General features: G+C 44.0%; 1 protein-coding gene and 1 long non-coding RNA gene across 2 annotated transcripts in view; one reads left to right on the top strand and one right to left on the bottom strand.

Annotated features, from left to right (window-relative positions):
• Positions 1-21,861, bottom strand: part of LOC309547181 — a 683,824-nt gene that overhangs the window by 631,271 nt on the left and 30,692 nt on the right. The gene's annotated exons all lie outside the window — the stretch shown is intronic.
• Positions 16,092-17,045, top strand: LOC309546802 (olfactory receptor 1E16-like; the record flags this gene model as incomplete). The annotated part of the gene is made up of 1 exon (XM_082246490.1): positions 16,092-17,045. One exon carries the CDS (start codon positions 16,092-16,094, stop codon positions 17,043-17,045), a length of 954 nt encoding a protein of 317 aa, XP_082102616.1.

The raw sequence follows: 21,861 nt of genomic DNA, 5'->3' as shown, positions 1-21,861 counted from the left end.
GTGGTACGGAACAAAAAGTTGCTCGCACCTCTCTTTTCTCTTTACAGGAAAATACCCATCCTTTCAGAGAAGGAGATGTAGTGGTGATGAAGCTGCTGCCCAAAGGAAAGAAACAAAAGGATTTCGCCTACGGCCCAGAGACCACCGTGGTAGCAGTTACCAGGACCGCTGTTTTGACCGAACACAGCCCTACTTGGATCCATGCCACTAGAGTGAATTTGGTGCGGAGAGGACCTGAGCCGGAGGATCCAGAAGCAAGAAAGGAGGTACTAACGGGGGCAGACCGCCCTGACCTTGAACAGGAGAGTCAAGAAAAGGGGGTACTGATGGGGGCAGACCGCCCAGACCCTGTAGAAAATGACTTTTCCAGTTTCACCGGACTCAGACAAACTGTGGTTGCTGATACCTGACTTAATTTTCAGTGTTTTCCCTTGTATGGACTTTTACTAACTGTATCTACCACCTTAAAGACCGGGGTATCATGAGAAGTTTTGGAGATTTTTTTGGATCTGTATTATCATGGATCAGACAAGCTGGAATGTTACTTTTGTTTATTGCTTCTTCTTCTTTTTATATATTTGCTTGTAAAAATGGGCCAATGTATTTATAAGAAGGCAACACAAGATGATGCATTTTGGAAACAAGACTTATAATTGTCATTTTTATGACAAATGAGAGGATTGATATAAGTGATATTAATTTAGCCATGCTTAAATTCATTTATCCAGAGGCCCCCTTTATGAACTGTAACTATTTTAAAGAATTTAGGTTTTCTATAGGATGCTGATTCTCAAAGCTACGGGCTTCCTTCAATTCTTTTCCATTGTAAGTTTCCTTTGATTGTGTTTTACTGAGAGAAGCCTGTCCTGTGTATTATTTCAGATTCGGTCTTTCCTGGGCTGCTTCCTGAATGTAAACATTCTTTGTATGTGAACACCTTTCCTGCTTTCTATGCATGATGAAGTAATTGTATAACGTATTTTTAGTGGTCTGGGAAGACTAATTGTCACCTCCCTTTTGTACTGTATATAAGCTGTCGTAAGGATAAATATATTTGAATACACCATTGAAACACTAACCTGTCTAGATGTTGTATTTCCGAGCGCTCGTATATTCTTTGCAGATTGAAGGGAGACTGGCCGGCAGAATTATACCTACCAAGGGGTATTACCTTTCAGAACTGCATTTAAATCAGGACATTATACTACCTTCCTTTTTTTCCAGATCCTCGTTCAGAGGAGGAAAAGTTATTGCATTCTCTTGATGTAATGCGTGCACTTAAGTTTTACTTGGAAAGATCAGCTCGGATTCGTAAGACCGAGAGCTTGTTTGTGCTGCCAGAAGGGCCCAGGAAGGGGTTGGAAACATCCAAGGCTTATTTCTTATTGGATTCACCAGGTTATTACCCAGGCGTATGATTTAGAAGGGAAGGTTCCTTTTCCTGTATAGGGAACATTCTACTAGTGGAGTAAGTGCCTCTTGGGCACTTCGCCATCAAGCCTCTATGGCTCAGATTTGCAAGGCCGTGACCTGGTCGTCGGTGCATACGTTCACTCGTTTCTATAGAGTGGATGTTGGGACCCAGGAGGAATCTGCATTTGGCCACAGTGCTCTGCAAGCAGTGGTGTAATCCTTTTTGTGGTCGGATGGTGGTATTTTTTGATGTCCCCCCTCCCCTCAGATGCATTGCTTTGGGACATCCCATACTTTTATGATTTATGGCTCTGTGTCCCGTGATGTATGAAAAGAAAATTGATTTTTTAATAGAGACTTACCTGTAAAATCCATTTCTTGAAGTACATCATGGGATACAGAGGTCCCTCCTGTCAGGTCACCTGTGGCCAGGTGACAACTGCACACTGTTGGAGGCAGGGGCGCAGCGCAAGGTAGTGAGCCCAATAGCAGACTGCTGCAGATGGACCGGAACGTGAGCCCAAGATTCCCCAGGGCGCGGAGTCTAAGACCCAGCAGGTGTTCACCAGAGCCTCTAGTGGTGAGGATGGACTTGGCAGCAGCTGGGCCCAGGTCGCCGCCCCTGGGGTCCCCCAGGTCACGCTCCGTAGGGAGAGAAGAGAAGCAGCCACTCAGGACACACAGAATGGTGATGGGTAAGCCGAGGTCGGGGTAACAGGCAGACAAGGGTAGTCAAGGGACAGGCCAAAGGTCAGGGTAACAGGCAAACAGGCAAACAGGAAAAGTCAGAGACAAGCCAAAGTCGGTACACAGAAGAGTAGATCAAGCACACGGGAAACAGGAAACAAACACTGTTGAACAGCAAAGCAGACCTGCAGTGCACTGGTTAATATAGACTTCTTGGAATGGCCTGGGGTGGAGCCAAACAGGGAAGAGAGATGATAAAAGCAGCCAGAAGGAAGAGTCTGGCCCTTAATGCAGACATGAGGAACAGGTAAGCTACCAGACATTATTTCATGTCCATGACACCTCCCCTCTTCTATGGGGCCTTTATTGCTTGCTACAAAACTGAGGTACTTCCTGTGTGGGAGGGGTTATATAGGGGACATTCTTTCTGATTGGTTGCCAGTGTCCTTCACCTGTAGGTGGCTATATAACCCATATGTTATGATTTATGGCTTTGTATCCCGTGATGTACTTGGATTTTACAGGTAAGTCTGTATTAAAAAATCTTTTTTTTTTTTTTGCAGCACATGCTCCTGAAGACCTATGGAATAAAAGCCTGGAGTTTGGTGTTTAAATCCAGATTTTCTTCCTTTTATTAATGCCTGATAAAGTTTTACTTTTTGCTGTTCATTCACATGTAACAAAACCATAACATAATGTAAGTGAGTCCTGAGTTACGGGAAGGTGAAGCTCACCATCAGTTAATTAGCAATTAAAGAATTATTCTGGATTTTTAATGCGCAGCTTACATAATCAGGTTGGCAGTTTGAGGCCACAAGGGATGTTCCATACTGTATAAATACATCACATTGTGCAGACAGGTTTCATATATCTGAAAAAACTGCTGAGATATTACTATGTAAGTTATTATTTTTTTTATTTAAATATTATTATTTTTATTATTGTTATTTTTTTTTATGTTTGTATATATTTATTCCATTTTTGATAGATATAAATATAAATATTAGATTTTTTGTTTCAATATTTCAAGCAAATATCATTTTTGTGCAATATTTATTTTACTCCTGGTTGATAATAATGATATCCAGTTATACATTCATTATAAAAAAAATATATATATTTTTAAATCTAGCTACTGTAGGTATTTAATTCTATATTTATTTTTGTTTTCCTGTAATCTCTTGTATAGCAAGAATAAAGGAAGGGATAGTCAGCACTGTGAAACAATCAGAGCAGTTCTGTCAGTCTAACACTGAGAGCCTGCTGACAGAAGGAGAGAACAGATTAATCACTGATCTACTAGTGCAATTTTTTTTTAATTTTTGGCACAGATGATAAAATCTGCAATTTTTGCTGGAAATTACTTTGAACCCCTTAAAAAAGTATATATTTTCTGAAAGCAGAATAAATGCAGAGAATAAAATGGTGATAGTTAGGCCTCATGCACACGGGAAGTTTTTACAGCAGCTGTTTTTGGCGTCAGTTTTTCTGCAGCCAATAAACTCCCCAGCATGTTCTCCTATGTCTCCCCAGCATGTTCTCCTATGTCTCCCCAGCATGTTCTCCTATGTCTCCCCAGCATGTTCTCCTATGTCTCCCCAGCATGTTCTCCTATGTCTCCCCAGCATGTTCTCCTATGTCTCCCCAGCATGTTCTCCTATGTCTCCCCGGCATGTTCTCCTTTGTCTCCCCCAGCATGTTCTCCTATGTCTCCCCGGCATGTTCTCCTATGTCTCCCCGGCATGTTCTCCTTTGTCTCCCCCAGCATGTACTCCTATGTCTCCATGCACACACAGGCTGTTATCAGCAGGTTTCGACAGGGGCGTTTTCTGGCTGGGATGCAGGGAAAAAAGGGTCCACATTTGCACCAAAATGTTGTAGGACCCTTTTTCCCCCCGCACCTAAAACTTATCGCATGGGTGTGAACACCCATGTGATGCAATTCTGGCAAGCATTGCATTGTGGGAAAGTCGGAGTTACTAAAATAGCAGAGAGGTGATTTTTAGCCAAAAATGCCAAAAAACACTAAAAAAAACCCTGAAAGACGCCAATGCAAAAAAAGCTAAAAAAAACGCTGAAACACTCACTACAAAGCTACTGACTTTTTTTTATAACGTCCAGTGTGCATAAGGCCTTAAAGGTTTTTGTGTCGCACAGCATTTGTACAGCTGTTTACCAAACACACATTTTCAAAAAAAAAAAAAAAAATACACTAAAATAAATTTAAAAAAATAAAATAAAATGTTAGTTAAAAAAAATATATATTATAAACCCAATTTTTTGGCAAAATATAAAAGATGGGGTTGCATTGAGTAAAAAGATACAAATCATGTCAAGCCTTAAATTTGTGCATGCCCATGAAATCACAAAGAAAAAAAAATTGGTACATATTTTCTTACTATAATTTTACTATCACTGCATCTCCATTATACAAAACTCTAATGACAAGATTGGAAAAAAGTGGTACCCAAAATTCTCCATAGGCAATTCTTTAACCACTTAAGCCCCAGAAGATTTTACCCCCTTCCTGACCAGGGGTTTTTTTGCGATTTTTTACTGCGTGACTTTGACGGACAATTGCGCGGTCGTGCGACGCTGTACCTAAACGAATTTCACGTCCTTTTTTTCCCCAAAAACAGAGCTTTCTTTTGGTGGTATTTGATCACCTGTGCGATTTTTTGATCATGCGCTATAAACAAAAAAAGAGCGTCAATTTTGCAAAAATAACAATATTTTTCACATTTTTTTATATGAAATTCCCCCAAAAAAAATGTAAAAATCAAAATTTTTTAACATTTTCGGCCAATTTGTTTTATGCTACATATGTTTGGTAAAAAAAATCGCAAAAAGCGTATTTTGATTGGTTTGCGCAAAAGTTATCACGTTTACTAACAAAGGGAAAGATTTTTGTCATTTTTGGTGTTTTTTTTTTTTAACGCGTAATGGCGGCGATCTGCGATTTTTTTTCGGTACTGCGACATTGCGGCGGACAGATCGGACCCTTGACTGACATTTTTGACACTTTTAGGGGTACCAGTGACATTACTGCAGTAATCAGTGCTATACATATGCACTGTTACTGCAAAAATGACACTGGCAGGGAAGGGGTTAACTTTATTGGAGAGGGAGGGGTTAAGTGTGTCCTAGGGGCGTGATTCTAACTGTGCAGGGACATTGCTATTGGTGCAAAAAAAAGATCAACGGTCCTACATAGTAGAACCGTCTGATCTTCATTTTTACACCAGGGAGAATGACGGGCGGCTTGTTTACATAAGCCGTCCGCCTTTCTCCCTTCACCGGAGCGATCGTAGTGTGACTGGCGGACATCGAGTCCGCCGGTCACACGCACTGACTTGTCTGTGAACGAGCCGCGCCGGGCGCACGCCTCGGCGGGCTTACGCCCGCCCGCGATTGGCTCGCAAGTCAGTGACAGGCGAGTGACGTACCGGTACGTCACTCTGCCTGGCCGGGGCTGACCGCCGCAGTATATAGTCGTGCGGCGGTCGGCAACTGGTTAAAAAAAACTTTACAGGTTATCAGCTAGAAAATATTGCTCCCACTCCGACATTTGTGACAATATATCACGTGTTGTAAAATTTAGTTTTACATAAATGTGCTCGCCCTACGCTGTGCTTTTGAGTTGGAGTGTGTACAGGGGTGATAGGTATGCTTTTCTTTTTATTATTATTATTATTATTTTTATTTTTATTTATTTTCTGTGAATGAAGGAAAGAGATACATTGTATCTCTCTGTCCGTGCACAGAAAAAAAAAAAAAATAGTGTGTAAAAAAATAAATACATTTAATAATAATAATAATAATAATAATTAAAAAAATAAAATAAAAAAAATACCTAGATCAAGGTTTGATCTAAGTCAGTGCCAGTATGAGTGTTTGTGTCATGATCGGGGTCAATGGTCAAAGTCAGGGTCCGTATTTTTATTTTGGGGGGGGGGGGGGGGGGGTTGGACAGAATTTATTTATTTATTTTAATTAGTATCAGTGTCAGGGGTTGGTGTCAGTGTCCGTGTCTTTTAGGTAGGATAAAAAAAAAAAAAAATGGAAAATGTGCACTATTGTTTTTGGGCTGTACTACGGGTACAAACAACAACTAACATACAAATAACCAAGGAGTAAGAAATAATAATCCCCCACTCACCCAGCGCTAATACAATGAACCTCAATAAATCTGATAGCAGCTACTATGAACAAAATCAAAATAAAAATAGGTGTGAAAAGGAACTCTGGAAAAAAACAGCCCATACACACTAGCAGCGCTCAATTGGACGATACACATATAGTGTATAAAACCATAAATATTATGTGTATGCAATAATATATAAAACCATATAAAAACATGTGAATCACTCTGTCCCTAAGGTGATAACTCCACTTGAGTACTGCACGGAGGCATATACAGTTCATAAAAAGTTCATACAAAGTTCATGAAGGTTCATAACAATTCTTGAAATCCTGGACTAGACCACAGTATTCCACGGTGTTAATATAGCTACTCCTGGGCCACCATCACCACACCTCAAAACAACGTGTCCCCCTTGATAGTGAACACTCACCAGACCTTGGACTTTTAATAGCCTTGTCAAGAATAATGAGGAATCCGTTCCATGGTTAGGATAATCTGTGTGGCTCTAGACTGCTTCAACCAGAATCTCCAATAATAAACTCCTGAACTTGAGCCTCAGCAGTACATGTAGGCACCAGTGGAAATTAGAACATGTGAAGCAAAGAGAAGGGGACTGATAGTGTAATTCTGCAAGAAACTGATGCTTTATTAATAGCTCCCCAATCCCCATAAAATTGCACTCACAATGAGACAAGTTATAATCAGCATGTAAAAATGGAAGATCGTGGACATCTGAAGCCTCGGTGACTCACCGCTACAATGCCAGCCTGCGGGAACCCGAACTCAGACCTCCGTCGTGACAGCAGATGGTTGCGTGCTCACGCCCTTACATGTTTCGTCACACAGGACTTCTACGGAGGGCGCCAACTAACAGTCACGGCCAAAAGTTTTGAGAATAACACAATTATTCATTTTCACAAAGTCGGCTGCCTCAGTGTTTTTAGATCTTTGTGTCAGATGTTACAATGGGATACTGAAGTATAAATACAAGGATTTCATAAGTGTCAAAGGCTTTTATTGACAATTGCATGACGTTTATGCAAATAGTCAATATTTGCAGTGTTGACCCTTCCTTTTCAAGACCTCTGCAATTCGCCTTGGCATGCTCTCAGCCAACTTCTGGGCCACAGCCTGACTGATGGCCGCCCATTCTTGCACAATCAATGCTTGGAGTTTGTGTCAGAATTTGTGGAGATTTTTTGTTCGCCCACCTTGTGGAGATTTTTTGTGTACCCGCTTTATGAGGATTGACCACAAATTCTCAATGGGATTAAGGTCTGGGAGTTTCCTGGCCATGGACCCAAAATTTCCATGTTTTGTTCCCCAAGCCACTTATGGCGCTTTTCCACTGCATGGAACCGAAAGGTTTGGCTCACTTTTGTGCTTTTCCACTGCTGGTACCGCATGGTACGGTGTAGGAACGGTTCAGTACGGTACGGCGGTGCTTTTCAAATGCATGGAACCGAATGATACGGCTCTCAAAAACAGTACCACCTCGATTGTGGTTCCAAGAGGTACCATACCCGGTACCATACCCCACAATCCTTTGCATGCAGTTACTACTAGCCACTGATTGGTCAGAGAATCGTACTACTTTAGTGGAAAAGCAAACAATACCGTACCGTTCCGAACCGTTCCAACACCGTACCATGCGGTACCAGCAGTGGAAAAGCAAACCAGGCCAAGCAGGGCCGAGTAGAGCGAGCCGGTACTTGCAGTGGAAAAGTGCCATTAGTTATCACTTTTGCCTTATGGCAAGGTGCCCCATCATGCTGGAAAAGGCATTGTTCCTCACCAAACTGTTCTTGGATTGTTGGAAGAAGTTTCTCTCGGAGGTTGTTTTATCACCATTCTTTATGCATGGCGGTGTTCTTAGGCAAAATTGTGAGTGAGCCCACTCCCTTGGCTGAAAAGCAACTCCACTCATGAATGGTCTCAGGATACGTTACTGTTGGCATGACACAGGACTGACGGTAGCGCTCACTTTTTCTTCTTCGGACAAAGGTTTTTTCTGGATTCCCCAAACAATCGGAAAGTAGATTCATCAAAGAAAATGACTTTACTCCAGTCCTTAGAGGTCATATCCCTATCCCTATCCCTTTTGCAGAGTATTAACCTCTTGCCGACTGCCGCACGACTATTTACGTCGGCAGTCAGCCCCTCACAGGCAAAGCGACGTAGTACTACGTCGCTAGCCTGTGAGGCTCTAAGGGGCGAGCGCGCGCTCGCTCGTTCACGGACCCCCCCCCCCCCCCCGCGAGTGTGAGTGGCAGACCCGATGTCCGCCGGTCACTCACGATCGTCCGGTACAGCGGGAGAAAGGCAGGCGGCTAATGTAAACAAAGCCGCCTGTCATTCTCCCCTGTGTAAGTGCAGAGATCATACGGTCCTGCTATGCAGGATCGTATTTCTCTGCAGTTACACACACTGCCACATCCAATCACAGTAAGAAGCACGCCCCTAGGGACACACTTACCCCCTTCTTCTCAAATAAAGTTAACCCCTTCCCTGCCAGTGTCATTTTCACAGTAACAGTGCATATGTATAGCACTGATTACTGTAGTAATGTCACTGGTACCCCCAAAAGTGTCAAAAATGTCAGTCAAGGGTCCGATCTGTCCGCCGCAATGTTGCAGTCCCGCAAAAAAAAATCGCAGATCGCTGCCATTACTCATTAAAAAAAAAAACAACAAAAATGACAAAAATCTTGCCCTTAGTTAGTAAACGCAATAACTTTTGCGCAAACCAATCAAAATACACTTTTTGCGATTTTGTTTCACCAAACATATGTAACAGAAAACAAATTGGCCTAAAATGTTAAAAAATTTTGATTTTTACATTTTTTGGGGGGAATTTCATATAAAAAAAATGTGAAAAATATTGTTATTTTTGCAAAATTGTAGCTCTTTTTTTTGTTTATAGCGCATGATCAAAAAATCGCACAGGTGATCAAATACCACCAAAAGAAAGCTCTGTTTGTGGGAAAAAAATTTCATTTGGGTACAGCATCGCACGACCGCGCAATTGTCCGTTAAAGTCACGCAGTGCTGAATCGCAAAATAGGCCCTGGTCAGGAAGGGGGTAAAATCTTCCGGGGCTTAAGTGGTTAATCTGTCCCTGATGTTTTTCCTGGAGAGAAGTGGCTTCTTTGCTGCCCTGCTTGACACCAGATCATCCTCCAAAAGTCTTCTCCTCACTGTGCTTGCAGACGTACTCACACCTGCCTGCTGCCATTCCTGAGCAAGTTCTGCACTGGTGGTGCCCCGATCCCGCAGGTGAATCAACTGTAGGAGACGGTCCTGGTGCTTGCTGGACTTTCTTGGGCACCCTGAAGCCATGGGCGTAGGAACCGGGGGGGACGGGGGGGACACATCCCCCCCAGGAAATAATGCGGGGGGGACAGGTATGGTGAAATCCCCCCCAGTTTAGTACTTGGAGAGTGCTGATTACGCTGTAAAAATGTCCAGTGCATTCGGCTTCCGAACACCTACTGTTAGGGAGTGGGGTTTACGACCCAGAAAGGCGCCGATTGGCTGCCTTCTGGGGGCGTAACCTGGGCGCAGGAAAGAGCGCTTGGCCACCCCCACCTTCGTGATGTCCTGGCTGTGATTGGTCCAGTCTCCAGCCTGGACCAATCATCATCCAGGACATCCGATCGCTGACGTCGCAATGGGGGCGGTGCCGGTGCGTGTGTCAGTCACTCACTGTCACCGCCGCTCACCTTCCCGCCGGTTCCCGCCGCAGAGAAGAGGAGAGGCCGCCCGCCGGTTCCCGCCGCAGAAGAGGACGAGGGAGAAGCCGCTCACCTTCCCGCCGCCGCCGATAGCCGAGCCGCCGCCAGGTAAGTGCATTGGGTTGAAGGGAGCACGCACGCTGGTCTGTGCATTGATTGGGGGACAATGCTGTGGCACTCTGCAATCATTGGAGTACAATGCTGTGGGCACTCTGCAATCATTGGGGTACAATGCTGTGGCACTCTGCAATCATTTGGGTACAATGCTGTGGGCACTCTGCAATCATTGGGGTACAATGCTGTGGGCACTCTTCAATCATTGGGGTTCAATGCTGTGGGCACTCTGCAATCATTGGGGTACAATGCTGTGGGCACTCTGCAATCATTGGGGTACAATGCTGTGGGCACTCTGCAATCATTGGGGTACAATGCTGTGGCACTCTGCAATCATTGGGGGACAATGCTGTGGGCACTCTGCAATCATTGGGGTACAATGCTGTGGCACTCTGCAATCATTGAGATTTTTCATGCACACGCACACGCACACGCACACACACACACTCTCTCTCGCAGTTTACTGAAAAAGCATATACCTGGCGAGTAAAAATGCTGTCCCCCCCAGATTTGTGTGGGTTCCTACACCCTTGCCTAAAGCTTTCTTCACAAATGTCGTGGGAATGTTTTTTATGGGATTAAGTTAATTTTCATGGCGAAGAGGAACTTTGCAATTCATCTGATCACTCTTCATTAGGGATGATCGAACTTTTCAAAAGTTCGGTTCGGCCAGAACATCCGAACTTCCTGAAAGTTCGGCCCGGATTTCAGAACCCCATTGAAATCAATGGGACCCGAACTTCGGTAATCAAAAAACACAATTTTGAAGCCCTAAAACCCAATAAATGCCCCTAAAAAGTGCCTAGGGTTCTGGGTCATACCACAGGGACTATTAATCACATAAAAAAAGTTCTTAAAAATTGTCATTTTTGATAGAGAGCCAATTATTGAAAATATTTAAAAAAAAAAAACAAAAAAAAAAAACATTTCTTTGGATTTAGTATCTGGGGGGGTCTAAAAAGTGTACCTGTGAAGTTTCAGCTCTGTAGCATGTCCAGAACCAGAAAAAAAAAAAGATTGTTTGTATTAGGTCACTTATAGAACAGGATAGTGGCTTCTCTCTTTTCACACCTTGCTGGTTTAGTAGCAAGCGTTTTTTTGGGCATTTTTTTGGGTTCTTTGGAGGCTGGCAAAACATCTGAACTTGTGTATACGGGTATATATACACACATACTTATATGTATATATACACCTAGACATATATAGGTGTGATAGTAGCAGAAATATATGCTTGCGCTAATGAAATAATTAACACTAATATGGCTCCGCTCCTATAACACCTATATATGTGTAAGTGTAAAATACATATAAGTATGTGTGTATATATATCACTATACACAAGTTCAGATGTTTTGCCTGCCTCCAAAAAAACCCCAAAAAATGCCTGCAACAACACACATGGGCGTTTTTTTTTTTTTGGCACTAGCGTTTTTTTGGGCATTTTTTGGGTTCTTTGGAGGCAGGCAAAACATCTGAACTTCTGTATAGGGGTATATATATATACACACGCACTTATATGTATTTTACACATACACATATATAGGTGTGATAGGAGCGTAACTATATTGGTGTTAATTATTTAATTAGCGCAAGTAGTGTTTTCTGCTCCTTTCACACCTATATATGTGCAGGTGTATATATACATACATGGGTGTGTATATATACCCCCTGTACACATGTTCAGATGTCATGCCTGACTCCAAACATGTGCTAAAAAAATCCCTATAAACGCCTGCAGCCAAAAAGCAAGCTGACCGGCGAGAAGCCATATTAGTGCACCGAATGTGACTTAAGAGAAACTAGCTTTTCTCTATAGCGGTCACCCTGATATGGAAGGGTTTTGTCACCCTGCCATAGCAGTCAGTGTCAGTTAACCCTACACTACACTACAGTCCCCTTACACCTAACACTTTCCCTACAGAAACTACATTTTTGCATCTAACTAAAGTGTAAAAGAGCACCCTAACTACACTAGATATCCCTTTCATCACACTAATAAATGCTAAATGACACTTTTAAAGTAAAATTAACAGAACTGCTTCCACTCTCTTCCATGTCCCTGTATTACAATTCTAGGAATTTGGTGGGGGCTATCTTATATACTGGGGGGCGTATTCACGAATGATTGGCCTAGGGACCCCCTAGTCACTCCAATCACATTCCTAGCATTCTCCTGCCCCCTCAATTGGCTTTTGCTAATGGTTCTGGTCCAATCATGGGCTTTTAAAGCCCATTTCCTGGCCCATTGCATTTTGGTCAGTTCTGGTTGCCGAATTCCGAACTTTTTCAGCAAAAAGTTCTAAATTCGGCCGAACCTCGAACAGTCAATGTTCGGGTCGAACCGATGGTCGACCCGAACCGTTTGATCATCCCTACTCTTCATAACATTCTGGAGTATATGCAATTTGCCATCATAAAAACGTAGGCAGCAGACTTTGTGAGAATATTATTTGTGTCATTCTCAAAACTTTTGGCCACGGCTGTACACATATGTGGTATCGCTGTGATCATCAAAAGCAGGAGAATTTATTTTGGGTTGTTCTTTAGTGGTAGATTATGGTAGTACCAAGAAATATACAGCTAAATCGAAAGAATATATATTTTTTACTATCTTGGGCCAGTTTTCCTTTTATTATTATAAGAAAAAAAAAAAAGTAGGAGATATCCTTCCTCATTTACCACCAAATAAAAGCCCAATTTTTCCTTGAAAAAAAAAAAAAACAAGGTATAATCCACCTGGATGCACAAAGTATTTGTGATGATATGTACGGTTTTACTAACATATGTCACAAAATTGGGCCTAGGCATTTAGATTTGTGATTTGTTTTACCCTTAGGTGCAAAGGGCTTAAATTTATTTTTTTTTTATACTTTTTTTTTTTTTTTACTTTTTCATTGAACAAACCCCCAGTATAATGGCTTTGGGCAGGTGACAGATACCCTTTATGGAAATATCAGGGATCTTTTAGACCCCTGATGTCTCCCCTGCTCTCCAAGGCAGCTGATCAAACACAGACAGTGTTTGATCAGCTGCTTCCCTGGCTGTAAGAACCAGGAAATTAGGGCTCGGAAACCAGAAATGACTAAATCCTTGTCGCTCCTGGAATCAGTCATCACAGAGGGCTTCAGGGAACAGATGATCTCCTCTGTGGCCAGGTAAAACAGTATGCAATCAGTATTAAACAGTAACAGGGATGTTGGGAGTAGTTCCCATGACATGACAATTAGGGGCAGTAAAGTAGAACAGTTTCCTAGAGCAGCCTTTTTCAGCCAGGGTGCCGAGGCACCCTGGGGCGCCTTGAGGTTTTTTCAGGGGGTGCCTTGGCAAAATGCTTAAAAATGTATTAAAAATTGCCCTTTCATTACGCGAAGCCATGGGTTTTCATTATGCACCATTATGACTAGACACTGGCATCCTGGATGTCTGTTGCCTCCACAGCATCCTTGACCCTCCTTTGCTCCTCTCCCTCAGCACTGGGGTCACATTAGCTGATTGATGGATAGAAATTGAGGGAGAAGAGAAACATTGGAGTACTAGTCAGTACCAGTGTGCAAAAGTGTGTTTGCTTTAGAAGAATAAATCACCTCTAATGTTGGGTGTACTATATATGGATGTTCCTGCATTATGTAAAACTTTTAGAATCGTTTTTACCATTTTAGAACAGGATGTCTCCAGACTGTCCATAATTTTAAAGGGTGCCTTGACTGAAAAAAAAAGTTGAGAAACACTGTCCCAGAGAACAGGGACATTTGATGAATGCAATGCAGTCAGTACAAATGCAGTTATTTGCAGTTTCCTAGGAAAGTGGTGTAACACCCTTCTCACTAGGATGCTGGCTGTAGCTGATAGTTCAGGTAGCTGGTGGCAGGGATCCCCAGGAAGACTTTGCAAAGGGTATGACTGGAGCAGTGTTTGGTCTGGGGGTTCATGTGGCTGAAGGCAAGGACACCCCACTAAAAGTGCAATGCCTCGAAGTCTGCTGACACAATGTTCATGATAATTACTGGGGCTTAAGCAGAAGCTGTATGCTTTTGTGCTCTCTGTCGATAGCCTGAACACTGGACATGGCAACAAAAGACCCAACACCTGGTTACAGCTCACATGCTCAGTAGCGATAAGCTCCTGGTTCAATATGAACTTTGCTTTTTTGAGCATTCATCTAATCGCTGGACTTTAGGTGTATTTGGCAGAAGCCAGACGTCATGTAGTAGCAGTTTTTTTTTCTTGTTAATGGTTGCTAAGGAAGCCGCGAGTGCCAGAACCTGCCGCACCATTAGCAAAGATTGATTTCACCCATCCATATTCATTTGCTGGCCAGGAATCCCCAGTCATGTAAATAAAAAGGCAGTGATAGTGGCTGATATCATTGCTCAGATATGGCCACATGCTTACATTTGGACGATGACATTGACCAAATGTGGTCATGTCCATGTTGGACCAAAGATATAACCGGGTTTGCCCTGCCCCTTTGCTTAAATTCCAGATGACAGATCCTATTTTGTGAATGAGTAGGGGTACTATGTACATTTTACTCATTCCCAAATGTGGGGGTCTGGAATCTTCTTATTTTTAAAGGGGACTTCAAGATTTGGATAAGTCTTCTGCCCCAGACTCCCACATCCACTGGGCCAGGGTTGTGGGGAACAGGCCCTTGTACTCAGGAACATGGGGACAAGATGCTTTGCTAGGGGCTTGCTCTTCCTGACTATCGTTTAAAAAGAGATTAAAAAACTGCCAAGACTGTGGTGCAGAGTAAGAGACAGCCATGAAGGACACCTTTTTGCAGTGGTAGGAGTGTCATATGTTCTCCTCTGTAGAGCCCAGTATAGGTCTGTGAAGTAGACATCAGGGTGAGAGACTGTGAGAGCAAATATTCAGAGATTTAGAATGTTGACAGCAAAAAACCCAATGCAGGATTCTTATGGATTGGACCATTATGCCACTTTCTGGACTTTGTATCTTAAAGCGGAGTCCCGGCCACGAAAATGTTTTTTCAATAAAAATACCCCCGGGACAGTCAGGGCTAGTACATTCCACAATGGATAGCATCTGTACTGACCCGGGACACACTTACCTTTTAGAAGAAATACTTACCTTGAAAATTTCTTCTCCAGCGCTGCCATCTAGGATGTGGGCAGCTGAAGCCAACACATCCTCTTCTGCGTCCTCTTCTGCGTCCTCTTCTGCGTCCTCTTCCGTCTTCTTCTCCCAGAATGTGCCTGCACCGGCCCCGCTCGTCACTTCCGGTGCGGGCGCGTCATCCCTCCACAGCTTCTGGGCATGCCCAGAAGCTGTTTAGCAGGGAATGAGCGCCCGCACTGGAAGTGACGAGCGGGGCCGGTGCAGGCGCATTGATTCCTGGGAGCGATGACGTTCAGCTCTCAGGAATCAATGCAAAGAGGAAGTGACGTTGCAGAGGGAGGAAGTGGAAGAAAGGTGAGTATATTTTTCTTCAATAACAAGGTAAGTAAACAAAAAAAAAAAAAAAATCGTAACTATCCATTTCTTTTTCAGGTGACCAAAAGCAAGCGGATGGCCCAAAATCAATTATGTCGATTTTGTGGCCGGAACTCCGCTTTAATGCTTGTAAATAAAGCATTCGGCAAGAGCCAGACTGGACATTCCTTTACTAGTTGAGCTAGGATGAGTGTTATGCCTAATCTACATAAGGATTAGAATATCTTGAAGGGCCTGTAATATAATATGGGTTGGAGATCAGTATTTAATCTTGGTGGCCCTGTGGTCGAAATATGGTGAAAAATTCTCAATTGGGTAAGGAGGATTGGTAACCCAAACCCCTTGTGTTTGGTTGTTCTATGGGAGGCCGCAGGAACCAGGGAACTGGTTTAGCATACCACAACTAGGGGGCACACCAACAAATGTCTACTTCATTTTTCACACAAAAAATGTCCAGTGCGTTAATTTTTATAATTTCTGTTTTTTAAATATAATCAAACTATGTACTTTGATCTGTAGATATTTTTTTCTCCTAGATCTGGAATGATGTCTAATCACACCACAGTGTCAGAAGTTATATTAGTTGGATTCCCTGGGCTTGCTGATGTCTTCCATGGCTTGGCATCTACCATGATGTTCGTTGCCTACATGATATCACTGACTACTAATGGCATTGTCATATTTTTGGTCACCTTTAATGAATATCTACATCAGCCCATGTACCTGTTCATAGCCAACCTTGCCACCTCCGATCTCTTATTTGACACCGTGACATTGCCGAAACTCATTGCCAGATATTGGTTTGGAGCTTCCACCATTCCTCTGAGCATGTGCTTCTTCCAGATCTTCTTGGTTCATTATTTTGGAAGTCTGGACGCATTCCTGTTGATGCTGATGGCTGCAGATCGATATGTGGCCATCTGCCACCCACTGCGATACACCTCCATTATCACCAATAAAGTGGCCACCATTTCTTGTGGCATTTGTTGGATGATTTTGTCTCCTTCTATAAATTCAGTGTGTACCATTTTTGCGTCACAGATCCCCCTGTGTGGCCCCAACAAGGTAAACAGTTTGTTCTGTGGCTACACGGCGTACGCAGCATTGGCATGTACCGATATTTCCGGCCCAAGAAGAGGGGTCTTTGTCCTTGCTATGGTTGTTCTTTTAGTGCCACTGGGGCTGATATTAGTGTCTTACATCAAAATAATATTGACAATCTCAATGACTCGCTCTGAGAGCCTTCGGAGAGCATTTTCGACCTGTGTGACCCATTTACTGGTCATCGCTTTTTACTTTGCTCCTCGAATCTTTGTGTACATTGTAAGCAACATTCCATTTGTCACGATAAAACCTGATGTAAGCGCTCTCCTACTTTATCTCTACTCATTTGTACCTCACATGGCCAATCCAATCATCTATTTCCTTCGAACCAAAGAGATCAAACAAACTTTGAGATGGGCCCTTCAGAGAAGCAAATTTAGAGAGAAATACTGATTAAAATTAAGAATATTATTGACATGATACCTAGTAAAGACAAAGAAACAATATTTTTTATTGAATGTATTTATGTATAGATTATGCTATCTCTTTATACATATATGGCCAAAAGTTTGTGACCTCCTGACCATCACATCAACATGAGCTTGTTAGACATCCCATCCATTACAATGGATATTAATATGCAGTTGTCCCCCTAACTTTTGCAAGGTCAGGTTGTAGGCAGGTGCAGTCTACTTTCTCCACTGCAGGTGGCGCTCAACCACAGTGACATTGCAGGCAGAGAGGAAGTCAAGAGGAACATGGTTCCTCTATTGTTTACTGGCTATCCGGTTGGATGCTGCCTCCCCATGTGACTCTGGCAGACATCTTGAGTCAGGCAGAGTATATTTAAGACCCTGGCTCCCGGGTTTGGTGCAAATTTTGCGAGTGGGTAAAGTAGGCACAGGCCATCCGTCTGACAGGGACAGTGATTAGTGGCAAGTAGAGGTTCCAGATGAGTAGGGAAAGGATATAGCCATGGCAACCTTTCTGGAAACCTCCCCATTTGGGTACAGATCAGCCAGGCCGCATTCTACTCCTCAAGACAGACACTGTCTGCACATCTGAAACCTGCTCCACTGCACACCGCTGGTATATACTGTGATTTTTCCTGGTTGACCGCCTTTCTGCTGGGTTTGTTGTGATTTATTGGATTCTACATTAAAGAGGAAGTAAACCCTCCTCTGTAACTTGTACCTATAGGTAAGCCTATGATAAGGCTTACCTATAGGTACTGTAAATATCCCCTAAACTTGCACCGTTTAGGAGATATTTAGCTTACATGCAGCCAGTGACGTCACTGGCGCATGCGCTCTGAAGGAACAGCCGCTGGTGCCGTTCCTTCAGAGCCCCGTGCCGTGACCGTCGGCTCCCACGCGCATGCGCGGGAGTGACGTCACCGCGGTTCCGGCCAATCAGATGGCCGGATGCCGCGATCCCGGAAGACGGGCGACTGGACATGTTGCCCGTCATACAGGTAAGCGGGTGGCACGGCGGGGGCTCGTTCTAAGGTAAGTATTTCATAATGAGCTAGTATGCGTACTAGCTCATTATGTGTTTCTCTTTCAGGTTGCAAAAAGAATTTTTTTTTTTTTTTTGGGGGTTTACAACCTCTTTAATTCATGTCCTGTTCTCTAAACTGGACTCTGGGTGTTTACTGTCGCTGCACCATGGTGCTCCTCCCCACACTGTTATAGTTCCATTTTGTGAGGTCATGTTATAGCACTATGGGGTTCTTAGCCTATGGGCTTGTCAGGAAACACGCCCTTACTTGTCACAACATAGTTGAATGGGGACCTAGATTCCATAGTTTCAAACCAGGTTCATCAGGGGTCTCTCTAAAGACCTAACCCAAAAAATGCAAGGGTCTTGGGGAACAAGAAACACAGTCCAGTTTATAGACTCGTCACCACTTCAAGGCTAGCAAACACCCCTTCTCCTACCCGCCACCAATTTCCTAACTGAGGGAGTCTTTGTACTTACTCCCCATGTATAAGGCACCCTGAGATCCATTGGAATAAAGAGAATCAGTCCACATTCTTTTAAAATGTCCCTTTACTGAATGTTGGGTTGTAGCATAAAAGTCCATTTATAGTATGATTATCCATGGTTTGTCAAGTTTAGTGCTGGTGTTGTCCATTAACAGGAGAGCTCTCCGTTTTTCTTGGCAGGACCTATAAGAAAAGCTGCAGTCAACATTCCCCAAAAGGGAAAAGCCGATTCATGGAAAGGTCACACAAACTTGGTAGAGGCTCTAGTTTTCCTATGGGGCCCCAGGTGACATTTCCATTCCTCTTACTACTCTTCTTGATAATTACTCTTCTCCACCTTGACTTTACCCCTCCTTCCTATTTATACACTAAACTAGCAAGGAAAGTGAAGATCTCTAGAGGTAACCTAAGTATATTTCACCTGTAGCACCCTCTTCTGGTTGGGTTGCTTGGTAAATTTAGTTTTTGCCTCCATTGTAGTTAATGAAGTAGTGATTGGTTGTGTAGGTCTGCTCAGGGTTTCCTGAGCTGAGAGTTTGATTACTTCCCCCTGCCTCTGGAAGAAGCTTCCAGAGCATAGGGAGGGATATTGAAATGATCGGTTGAATATTTATCATGCCCCAGCCAATCCCTGGAAGGAGGTGTCCAGAAGGTGGCTAGGGAAGTGATAAATATGCAAGAGGCCAGCACAAATTGTTCTTTTTTTCTCAAGGGAGGTTTCCAGCTCTCCTGGGAGAGCTGTTGCCCCTGGGAGATAGCCAGAGAGACTAGAAGTTCGGCTTAGGGCCTGGAAAAGATGGCCTGAAGAATACATTTGCTGGAGGGCACTGGATCTGGAGAAGGGTCTTGTTATCTCCCTTACTAATGATCTACCAGTGAAGGCTGGGTGGCAGGCAGCTCCTGGGACATTGTAAGTAAAAACCTTGCTGAGGACTGTTATTTGTGCAAGTGCAAGAAGGGAACTAAATGCAAGTGGTTGCTATATGGACTGCTGCTGTAGGGTTCTAGATATACTGGTCATTCCGTGCTACCTCTATAAAAGCTGCTATTCAAAGTTGAGAGTGAAGTTTGTCCTCCTATAGTTTCTACTGATCATTTTGGAGTATCCTGAGACCCTAACCCCTCTCCTGTTATAGGCCTTCAGCAATAAACCCTAACAAGACATCCCCTAGATCGAAACCTTAATTGTCGTTGTGCGCAGGAGGGAGCTGGGGGGGACTGATAGCCTTTGTGCTATTTGAGAGGACTTGGGCATATTCTCAGTGGCCCCTTCGGGAGTAAATGGTACACGCACTTACCCTAATATGGGGCTATGGCAAGGCTCTACAGGGTACAGATGTTAGGCGAGAAGACATAGCTCACAATTGGCATTCCAATTAATCTCTACGGTGTTCAGTAGGGTTGGGGTCAGGGCTCTGAGTTCACATCAGTTCCCCCACATTAAAATCAAAATCATGCTTGGGCCTTTCCCACATGGTTGGAAGAGCACAATTGTCTGAAATATCTTTTGTAGATTTAAATGTACCCATCACCAGAGACAACTAAACTCAATAACTTGAAGAAGTCTCCATATTCTTTTGTGTAATGGTCACATTTTTTTACACATTTTTGACTATATAGCCTATTTTAGGTGATATATTTTTTTTTGACTTCTACTTTCTGTAATAAACATCAGTACAGTATCAGGTAATGTTCATATGTATGTGCTACATATGTTCACATCCTCAGTTAGAAAAAATAGCGTATGCTATTTGCAGTATATATTTTATTTTAAAACTTATAGCCCTGATGAAGGGGAGTCATTTGGTCCATAAAACATGTTGGCATTTTGTTCCTTCATAAACAATAAAGCAGACCTCAGAAAACTTGAAGGTTCTCCTGTGTCCTTCGTTGGCTCTACTCACACATACACTCACAGGCCACTTTATTAGGTACACCTGTGCAATTGCTTGGTAACACAAATTGCTAATAAGCCAATCATATGGCAGCAACTCAATGCATTTAGGCATCTAGACGTGGTTAAAATAGCCTGCTAAATGTCAAACAAAGTATCAGGTTTGAATCAGGGAAGAAAGGGGTATTAAAGAGGAAGTAAAGCTTCCTCTGTAACTTGTACCTACAGGTAAGCCTATGATAAGGCTTACCTATAGGTACTGTAGGATATTTACTTTGCATGCAGCATGTGACAGCCAGTGCCAGCAGCCAGTGACATCACTGGAGCATGCGCTCTGAACAGACAAGACCAGCTACTTGCGCCCCCTCTATCTGAGAGAATGGGCTGCTGAGAGAGAGGGGGTCTTATATAGGGGATGTCTGAGAGAGAGAGGGGGGCTGAGAGAGAGAGAGAGGGCTGAGAGAGAGAGAGAAAGAGGGAAAAGTGAGGGCTAAGAGAGAGGGGGTTGAGAGAGGGGGTTGAGAGGGGGGACAGAGAGAGAGGGGGGCTGAGGGAGAGCTGAGAGAGAGGGGGTCTGAGAGAGAGGGAGGGGAGAGGGAGGGCTGAGAGAGAGGGAGGCTGAGAGAGAAGGAGGGGAGAGGGAGGGCTGAGAGAGAGAGAGAGGGGGCTGAGAGAGAGATAGAGAGGGCAGAGAGAGGGGGGCTGAGAGAGAGAGTGGGGGCTGAGAGAGAGAGAGCGAGGGCTGAGAGAGAGAGAGAGGGGGGCTGAGAGAGGGGGAGAGAGGGGGGGTTGAGAGAGGGGGACTGAGAGAGGGGGAGGGCTGAGAGAGAGAGAGGGAGGGGATAGAGAAGAATGAGAGAGGGAGGGGAGAGAGGGGAAGAGATGGCTGAGAGAGGGAGGGGAGAGGAAGACCTGAGAGAGGAAGGGGAGGGGCTGTAGAGAGGGAGGGGAGGGGGTTGTAGAGAGGGAGGAGAGGGAGGCTGAGAGAGAGAGAGAGAGGGGTTGAGAGGGGGGAGAGAGGGGGGAGAGGGATAGCTGAGAGAGGGGGGCTGAGAGAGAGGGAGGGCTGAGAGAGAGGGAGGCAGAGAGTGAGAGAGGGGGGAAGTGAGGGCTGAGAGAGAGGGGGCTGAGAGAGATGGAGGGCTGAGAGAGAGGGAGAACTGAGAGAGAGAGAGAGAGAGAGAGAGAGAGAGAGAGAGTGGGGGGGGCTGTGAGAGGAAAGGCCTAAAGGGGGGGCTGGGATAGAGAGGGCTGATAGAGGGGAGGGCTGAGAGAGGGGGGACAGAGATGGAGGAGGGTTGGGAGAGGGGGCAGAGAGGGGGGGTTCAGAGTGGGGGGGGGGGCTGAGAGGGGGGGACTGGGAGAGGGAGGGCTGAGAGACGGGAGT

This window comes from Pelophylax lessonae (genome assembly GCF_965119305.1).
Source record: "Pelophylax lessonae genome assembly, chromosome: 2".
Lineage (NCBI taxonomy): Eukaryota > Metazoa > Chordata > Amphibia > Anura > Ranidae > Pelophylax > Pelophylax lessonae.
The sequence above is the reverse complement of the archived record's forward strand: the minus strand, read 5'-3'. Positions and strand labels throughout refer to the sequence as shown.